The 9,446-nt window shown below is 35.1% G+C and overlaps 1 protein-coding gene across 3 annotated transcripts in view; it reads right to left on the bottom strand.

The window, feature by feature from the left end:
- LOC111466202 (callose synthase 9-like) overlaps positions 1–8,662 on the bottom strand; it is a 33,195-nt gene extending 24,533 nt beyond the window's left edge. For all 3 annotated transcript variants that reach the window (XM_023110792.1, XM_023110799.1, XM_023110807.1), the window contains exons 1-7: positions 8,528–8,662; positions 6,406–6,516; positions 6,192–6,317; positions 5,553–5,642; positions 2,384–2,481; positions 2,108–2,225; positions 1,053–1,178 (exon numbers count right to left, since the gene is read on the bottom strand). In XM_023110792.1, coding sequence (XP_022966560.1) covers positions 1,053–1,178; positions 2,108–2,225; positions 2,384–2,481; positions 5,553–5,642; positions 6,192–6,317; positions 6,406–6,516 — 669 coding nt within the window. In that variant the 5' untranslated portion in view covers positions 8,528–8,662. The remainder of the gene's footprint in view (positions 1–1,052; positions 1,179–2,107; positions 2,226–2,383; positions 2,482–5,552; positions 5,643–6,191; positions 6,318–6,405; positions 6,517–8,527) is intronic.
- Between the last annotated feature and the right edge of the window lie 784 nt (positions 8,663–9,446).

Genomic DNA, 9,446 nt, shown 5'->3' with positions numbered 1-9,446 from the left:
AAAAAAAAAAAAAAAAAAAAAAACACGATCCAACAAACATGGAATGTCATCAACAAATTCTTGGACTTGAAGTTTGGTAAGAATTTAAAGGATAATGAATTAAGCCTTGACCTTGCACAACTGGTATTGGTCAAACGAAACAGACTAGACTGGCTCCCCAGCACTGAGGGAGTCTTCTCTACAAAATCTGTGATAATGGACGTGGGGTAAAAAGTAGAAGCAATAGATCCCACGCTAGCAAAGACAGTATGGAGAGGACATCACGCTAAAAAGGTGAATTTCTTTCTTTGGGAAATAGCGCATAAACGAAACATATACCCAAAAAACTATCATCAATCTTTATCAAAGTCTTGTCATTCAAAATTACATTTTCAACAACTCATCACTACCATTGAACCAAAAAAATGCAAACCAATTGACTTCAATAATGAAATCTTGATACGAAAAACCTTCAAGAATATCACAATCTAGGATAGCTAATGGGTGGAAGGCTAAACAAAGAGAAGGTAGACAATAGCAAGGGGTATGAAGGTTGTAGTCAATGACGAGGTGGTGCAAGGTGGAGGAAGAAAGAGGGGTTGGGTGATGGAAGAAAGAGAAAGAACAGAAAGAAAAAGGAAGAAAAAGGGTAAACTAACAAAGGTAGAGAGGGTGACAGAACCGTCATGGAGTGGGCAAGGAACAAATGGATGAAAAAGACACCAAAGGCTTAAATCAGGGCAGAGGGGGCTGAGGTTGGAGGTTAGAGCGGGGGAGAGCGATTAAGGTTTAGGAAATAAAACGGAGGTGGTGCAAATAGGGTTTAGGAAAAGGACGGGAGGCAGCGTGAGAACAGACATGGTAGGTGCAACGATCGAAACTGTCGGAGAGCAGAATAGGAGTGAGGCAAAGTCCACAGTATGTGGTGTGGCATGGCAGTGGGAGGCTAGGGTGGAGGTTTGAGATACATTCACTTGTACTCATAGAGACACATTCACTTGTACTCTTTAACAAGAATGGAAAATTAAATCCTACTCTTTCTTTAAAAGCTTTAGGTGAGACAAGAAACATACCGCGGCCATGACCTCATAAAGAGGAAAGATAACTTGATCAAGGAAAGAAACACCATCTTTAGACTCGCAACTCTTGGCTGGCTGCGCAATCTCATGCCTCAATATCTCATCTATTTCCCGGACCATCTGCATAGAAATTAAAGGTCTAAGAGTAAAATTATGAAGCTCATGGGAATATACAGAAAAAAAATTACAAAAGTACGATTAGGAAGAAAGTGGAGAGAGCATACTTTTTCCCTCACTGGATCTTTACTTAAACTTCTAAGTAGAAAATTGGCAGCAAGTTCAAAAGCTTATATGTGACGTTCTCTTCCAAATCAATTTTTATGATTTCATATTTCGTTTTTTTTTTTCTCCTTTCACATCCTTGTGAAGTTTGTACCTTATAAGCAATAGTCTATTTTCATTGCTTCAATAAAAAGTTTTGTTTCTTGTTCAAAATTAAATTTATGGGTCAAGTTGGTTTCACGAATGGACTAAAAACAGGTTTGGATGGTATTGAACTACTATGAATATATCATAATTCATTCAATAATTTCTTCAATATTAATTACTTTTAAGCAGGGAATATATATAATAATTGGTTACCTTTTTCTACAATAGATGAAACTAATTAAGAAAATGAAAAGAGACTAATGCTTAAAAGACAAACCTCTACGAGGGAGTTATTGTTCTTAATTAATGTACAAAAATAAGTAATGAATGTCAAAGGACTAATATTTTCACTATGTTTTCCGTAACATTTTGGATGAGTAACCTATAAGCGAAACCAACCCAACCAAATATTTCACAGTTAGATTGGCTTTGGACAAGGTTGTTTGGGTAAGACAATTTTTTATCCCAAAAAATTAGATTATATTAACAAAGTATCACATCCAAATCAAAGCCATGAACATAATTAGTAATTGAAGCCTTTGCAAGAAAATAAATGCTGAACATAATTTTCTTTCAAGCCTTATGTTGGATCAACTTAAAGATCCCAAAACGATGAAAAAAAGAAAAATAAAGGTTGACATAGTCGAATATAATTACAAATGAAGTCCAGAGTTACGTACATGGTGAAATATGTAGCATAAGCATTCTGGAAGAAATCTGACGTTGGCTGCTTCGCCCCATATAAGAAAGTATAAGGAAATAAACAATAGCTTCTTTTCCTTGCTAACATCAGACAAGCTGTAAAACAATAAAACACTTTTAATAATTGTAGTCCTCCAAATAAAATTTTCTTTTAGGAGATATCAAATTCATAAGTCCATTGTTGAAAAATGAAAATATAAGATGAAACTAAACTCCATACAGAAAATAACAAGAATAAGTTGGAAAAACCAAACCTGCTCCAAACAGGTTGAATGCATAAATATTCACACCATTTAACGTAGTTTTCCAGAGACTTCTTAAATACACCCTCCACAGCAGCTTCATCCAATTTCTATAGCAACACAGAAAAACATTCTCAAATGAGAGCTCTAGCATATACAAGTACATTTCATATTTAAGCAACAGTACATTAAATGTAGAGGATAATAGTTCAAGCTCCAAGGCTTCGAGCACAAAGCTTGGGGTGCTTATTGATTTGTGCAGTGAAAAGACTTCTTTTTTTTTTTTTTTTTTTTTTTTTTGAGGGTTAGAAAGAAGAGAAAGATTTGAAAGATTGCTTGGCGTAAAGCCTGTATCTTTGATTGCTATAATTCTTTTCTTATCAATGCCAAATGGAAGAACTTTTTGTAGCAAAGATCTTTTATGTTCCTTACTCAAACCTCTAACATTGACATCCAACATGATTTTGATGAACAGCCAATGGGATTCAATCTAGTGAATCAAGCACTCATTATTGTAACTAATGAGTTAAGATCTATCCTTAATATATGGTTGATGAGAATGTTTTAACGCTCAACTAAAATCATGTTTTGAGTGATTTTGAGTGTTTGGAATAAAACTCAAAAGTGCTTAAGATGATAAACATGTAGGGAGGTGAAGGTTGTTTGTCTAATATTGACTGGGCTTGATAAACTATTGTCGTTTAACAGTAACGATCTACCGAGCTTGTACTATAATGTGGTAAATCAATGGTCAAACTTGGTCATTCCCTACCACAAGGTGGTACAACGTGCCACCAACTCATGTGCAAGTGCGGCCACATTGCATCCTCTTGGTCGCATTTGCACATCATGCCAGTACTTTAAAAATGAGCTAAGGAGCCTTTTATTTTGAAGGATAGCAACAGCATGCCAAGCACATTGGTGACAGCCAGTGTGGATGGAACACATCAATCGTCAAAGACTCATAGAGAGGTGTGGTGAGTCAATCTACGTCGATCACTTGCCTCATTCCCTTATTTCTATCTAATCCATTACCGGATTTGCATCACCATCTCTTCATCTAATGTTTGCCTCTTTGGTCGTGATATTTCTTCTTCCTCCCGTTTTTGGCTGATGAACTCCAACATTCTCTTGCTACAACTTGAAAATCAAACAACTGGTCACCAATTTGTGTCAGAATCTTCTCGACTCCTCAAAATGGCATCAACTGATATCCATTTTCCCCCAAGAAATGTTTCATTGAGTTAAAATGTAAAATATTCCTACTCTTAAAAAACTTGATGTCAAGATAGCGAGCATTCTATTTGGACAATAAACCAACAGAATGAAAACAAAGGGAGACAAAGTGTCACCTTGTTGAAGGAAGTTCATGGACAGAGAATTTGGGCCTTCACCAACTTCAAAGTCATCGATCAGTGCCCCTTCATGCCAATAGTCAACATTTCTCTTAGACAATCAACCACTAGGATGAAAACAAAGGCAGACAATGAGTCACCTTGTTGAAGGCTACTCGATGCCAAGGTTTTTTCCCTATCCTTTTCATTAGTAATGATGTGGATGATAAACAACCTCAGATCCAACTTTTCCATTCGGGCCTACTAGGATATATCTTTATCCATAAGTTCATTAGCAATGAGAAAAAAACATCAAGCATTAGGCGATCAGCCACAAAAGTTGATTGGAATTCTCTGATAGTATACAAAGAACTTCTACAAATGCTCTAACTCTCTAGCTATGAACTTATACATTTGAAGAGTTAATACTAACAGGTCTACAGTCCCTGTACCCTAATGTCTTTGCATCAACTTTCCTCAAGCTAGCATTTATGATGGATTTCTATAAAATAGATAAATAAACAAGAAACAAAGAAAAATCATTGAATACCCTCTTGATGTCTTCCATAAGGATATTCCATGATTTTTTTGGAAGAACTTAGCCACAAAACCTCCAGGCCTGGATTGACCATTCTTAGCTTATGGATTGAATGAAATACTCTCACAGTTAAACACCATCATAATCTAATACAGCAAATTTTTGTTGACTACAATTCTGAGAAATAGCTTTCTTGATAGATTGAGCAAAAATACTAGAAACATTTTATTCAATACAATTTGGATTCCATGTATAATCCTTGAGGGTTAAATGAATTGAAGAGTGATGCACCTTTCTTCTAATGTAGTACTAGGATAAGCTACAATAAAACAATACTTCTCCTCCTTGTTGCCATTCACTGGTTAGCTTGGTAAGGGACAACGACTGACGAGGAGGGTTCTGCCTTTAGGATGAGGGAGGGGAAGGGTTTCAGGCCCAAGAGTTGTTGAATGATGCGAGAGAGAAGAAAAGGAGAAAGGAAAAAAAATCAGCAAACAGCAATCAAAACAGTTGAAAAACCAACCGGCAATGACAACAAACAACTGCAGCTGGTAGGAAGGGTTAGGGTTTTAGGGTGACGGAGGAGAAAAGTCATGATCCAAGCTGATAGATTGTCTAGAATGGGGTCATGGATTCCAACCAAATATCAAATAAATAAAACCCTCCACAGGAATTAAAATACACATTATTGGCGAAGCTAACAGCAACAAGAGTTGACTGTTTGATGAATATTTGTGAGATGAACCCAATATCGTTTTTTGATCTTGATGCACACCTCCATCAAATAAATCCTTGAGAGGATTTTCTTGGCAATCTCTAAATACCCTCCAAATGGTTGTCAATCCTTTGAAAAGTCCCTATACTCATTCGTAAGTTACAAACCTTAATACATCCCCTTGGAAAGGAACTTTTAAATCACAATAGTAAGCCTATAAGCTCCAAGATTCAAACATAAGCGCATACCCATTGTATGTATGTTATTTCCTCATGTTGCTTAAAATTCGAGCTTATACGAAAGGAATGTGAAGTTCTTATTTCTCATCAAAGACCTCATTCATCAAGCTTTCGCATTGACAAAGAAAAAAAAAACCACAAATTAGATATCAAGTACCCAATCAACATAATATATAATTAGTCAACTACAACAACAATTATTTTAGGATAGAAATAATCTCACATAAAATGATCTCATTGAAAGGTAATGGCTCAAATCACCAACCAAAGCAAAACGCAAACAGCTCCAATTGTTAATGATTGAAAGTAAACAAAACTGTCCATCAATGTTCAATGATGAGAATTAAGGACATACTGGTTCATTTTCTTCAGGAATACAAAGGCGAGACTGTTCGTTGGCAAGTAGGTGCACTACATGTTCACGCTGATTGGACACATTGTCTTTCTGAAGACCACAAAATTCAACATTAGACAATATAAATTGAAATTCTTAAAGAAATAACCAAGCCATCCAATTTCAATGTTGGACAAATCAAATTAAAAATCTAAAAAAAAAAAACTATGATAACTAAAAATGACCAATAGACTAAAACAGGGTAGATAAACAGAAATCCATCCCAATACAAAAATGTAAAAGCAACTAGACTCAGAACCATGGAATTAAAATTCAACGTGACAAAAGTAAATGAGTTTCTTACAAGAAGAAGAAAGAGAAACTTTTAAACCCGATTCCCAATTAGAACCTTACAAAACAAAACAAAACAAAACAAAAACCCTTACGAGAACACTCAACCTTATTTTAAAACCCTGATCAACACATAAGGTGAGGAATGAAAACTAGAATCACGTGTTGATAGTCAAATCCATTAATATAACTCTTAAATAATCGCAAATACATATATTACAAGTATTAAAACATAGAAACCCAGTAACAAACTATACAAACAGGGGACGGGATTGAGTTGTATACAACCACCAACATAGAAGTCCAAACCTGAAATCCAAAAATGAAGTGTAGAAAGTCAAGTATATCAGGACTCCTAGTCTCCGGAAAAGAATATTCTGCAGGCAACTTCGGAAGGCCACTGAAATATTTTAAAGCTGACACTGCTGCTTGCACCTAAACATAAAGTTCAGTTTCAAGGTAAATAACAGAAGAAATGGATAAAGTTTCACATTCTAAACAAGAAAATTGTAATCTAAAAGACCTCAGCCATGGACCCAATAGCATTTGTCGTAGAAGGAGCATCTAATGGAATAATATTATAAGCAATTAAGTCTTCTGTCATTGCAGCATCCGATTCCATGAGTCTTTTCATCTACAAGAAAAGAAAATCATGTATAAGAAGAGACGCAAAACACAGAATTTATTTTTCCAAACAAAGACAACAAAAACTAACTTCATTACAGAAAAATGTTACGCCGATTCCACTTTGTTCAAAAGCCCTATTTCTAGATAATGCCTTTACTGAGCCAATTTAAAACATCAACCCTTTAGTTTTTCCTTATTTTTCCAGTCATCCACTATTTCACTGTCAATTGTATAACTTTTATCATATGACCAGGAGTTTTTCAACAAAGCCGGCCTTCCTTAGTTAAGAATAACCATAGAAGACTGATTGATATAAACTGATCACTTGTTCATACATTGCCCTTTTTTCTTATAACAGCAGCTGGACCTTCACTATCAAAGAGCTGGGTTTTTTATTTAACAAGAAACGAAAGTTTTTATTAAGAGAAGGAAAAGAGACTAATGCTCCAGACATAAAAACTCCACAAGGGAGTGAAAAAAGTAACACAAAAACATAAAGAGTAATGGAAGATAAAACGAAAAAAAAAAATCAATGTCAGTAAATCATTAAGGGAAAAAACACCAGAAGTCTTGAAAAGAGAAGCCCAGGATGAAACTTTCCTGCAAGCTGAATCAAAATGCCCGAAACATGGGACACACTTGCTGTCGAAGATTCCATTCCATCCAAAGTTCTTAAATAAGGGTTTTGATCGCATTGGACCAAATAAGGGAGGGCTTCGAAGACAAAGAAGGTTCCTATGAGAAGCTGAAGTACATTTTCTATCAAAATTGACAAAAACACCCCATGCATCTTGAACACCGCGAATAAATTAAACCAACCATTTGCAAAATGAAGATATTATTGAGGATTTGTTTTAAGCCTCTTGGTTCCTTATTCAAAAAGGAAAAATTGATTAACGCTTCAGCAAAGAAACATATTTCTGGTATGGGGTTTCAGAAAGCCCTAATAACAATAATGATCTTTCTTCGGGAAAAAAGGAAATTTTCTCCCGTTCTTAAACTTTGTGGTCTTCAAGTTCATGAAATAATTCTACATGAGATGCAAACGTCAGGGTAATGGTCTAATCATTCTCTCTTCTTGGTTTCTTAATGATGAGCATTCCGTGGTATTCATGAAGTTGTACTGTTTGCTCCAAAAGATGTTTATATTAGGTGTCCTATTTTCATCTGTCTGAGTATCTTTTCAATTCAGCCAGAAACTTAACACTCATTGCCACATGATTTTGAAGATATATTACGACTCTCTCTATCTTTTGGAGTAAGGTGCTATCAGGTCTTCTTGGTTCATCCAGTTGGCCCACTATTGGAAGCAATTCTCGTATTCCTAGCAGTTTTTTGGATCAGCATATATATAGCTTAATGGAGTGTAAACTTTTGCTTACTTATTTTGAGGTTTAGCCTATGGGTTTCCTCAAGCCTTCAATGGATCATCTTTTTCCATATTCTGTTAAAGGGAAAGAAAATAGATGTTTTGTTTTGTCACTTTTGTTGGTGTGTTTGGCAACATTTTTTTGAGTTTTCTTGTCTCAAGACAGCGGTTTTTAGCTCCCTCAACAGTTTACTATAAGTTGTGTTTGAAAATGTATCAAAGAATCTTTGCAAGCAAGCTTTTTCTTTGGCTAGACCATTTTGAATTCGTTTGAAAAGGTATCAAAGAATCTTCGCAAGCAAGCTTCTTCTCATTTTGAATTCGAGCCAACATAGCTCTCTCTCTCTCTCTCTCTCAACCAACAAAGTTCAAACCCAAACCCAAAATAAAAACAAAAACAAAGCAAATTCCATTAATTACAGAAACATCCATCAATCCAAAATCTAACACCATGCTATCCTGATGCCAACCAGCAAAATGGCAACTCACCAGCACTTAAAACCCCAGAAATAACAAAAACCTAAGAAAAAGGCAGGTAAATACCACTGCATTTCCTCCATTTTTCAACCTCTACATAATATTCTCTGCAAACCATCCACGAACCAGCAAAAAAGAACGGAACATACACAAGAATAGTGATTCAACGTACCTGATTAGGTGGAGCAAAACGCTACAGATAGCGAGACCAGGAGGAATAAAACTCGCGAAAACGGAATTGAACTTCCAAGTGCTCTTCGGGTTGCTGAAGCTGTGTGATTCAGAGATGGGAGCGGGAATTTTAAATATATTTATATATAAAATAGTAATATTTTAAAATTATGTCACAGTTAATCATATTTTTTATTATTAATTATATTAAAAAGAACCTTCGAAATTTTTTGTTTTAATATATAAAGATGCGTAGTTTAATGAATAATAAAATTATAAAGTTTTATTTTAAAATAATAGTCAAAAAGGAATTAAATTTTTTATGAATGCGAAATATGCGAATTTTTTTCTTTTCATCGCCTTTATTTACATCACCTTTATTTACATCACATCATTTTTTTAGTACTTTAACGACTATTCAGTCTCTTGATGAGTTTTGATCTCGATAATCAATAAAAGTCTGTCTAATTTGACAAAATTGTGATGAAGGGAAATGTTTTCACCCTTTCTACATTGGATAGTTTTACGACAATTCTAGTCGGATGTCGAGGCTGCTATAAGCTTGGAGGTTGAGAATCCAAAAATTGATCTTTGAGGTCATATATAATGTCTTCATCTTCTTCTACAGTAGAAGGAAAATATGTTAAGCCGATAGATGCGACTTCTTGAAGAACCCTTTGGAAAGCATCTTAAGTAGATGTCCGGGCTATTGGTACAAGTTAAAGGACGATTAGACAGAATAATTAAATCCAAAGGCAACATTTCTAGAAGCATCTGTCAATGTCGTTAAAAATTACGACAGGTCCAATGAACTCGAATGAGTCCTTTGGAAACAAATAGAGGAAGATGACGAGATAGATGAAGGACCTTTGAACAAACAAATTACGAAAATTTCTAGAAGATAACACACCTTACCCTTT

Source organism: Cucurbita maxima, unplaced genomic scaffold (genome assembly GCF_002738345.1).
Source record: "Cucurbita maxima cultivar Rimu unplaced genomic scaffold, Cmax_1.0 Cma_Scf00002, whole genome shotgun sequence".
Lineage (NCBI taxonomy): Eukaryota > Viridiplantae > Streptophyta > Magnoliopsida > Cucurbitales > Cucurbitaceae > Cucurbita > Cucurbita maxima.
Note: the sequence above shows the minus strand (reverse complement) of the source record. Positions and strands in the feature narration are given on the sequence as shown.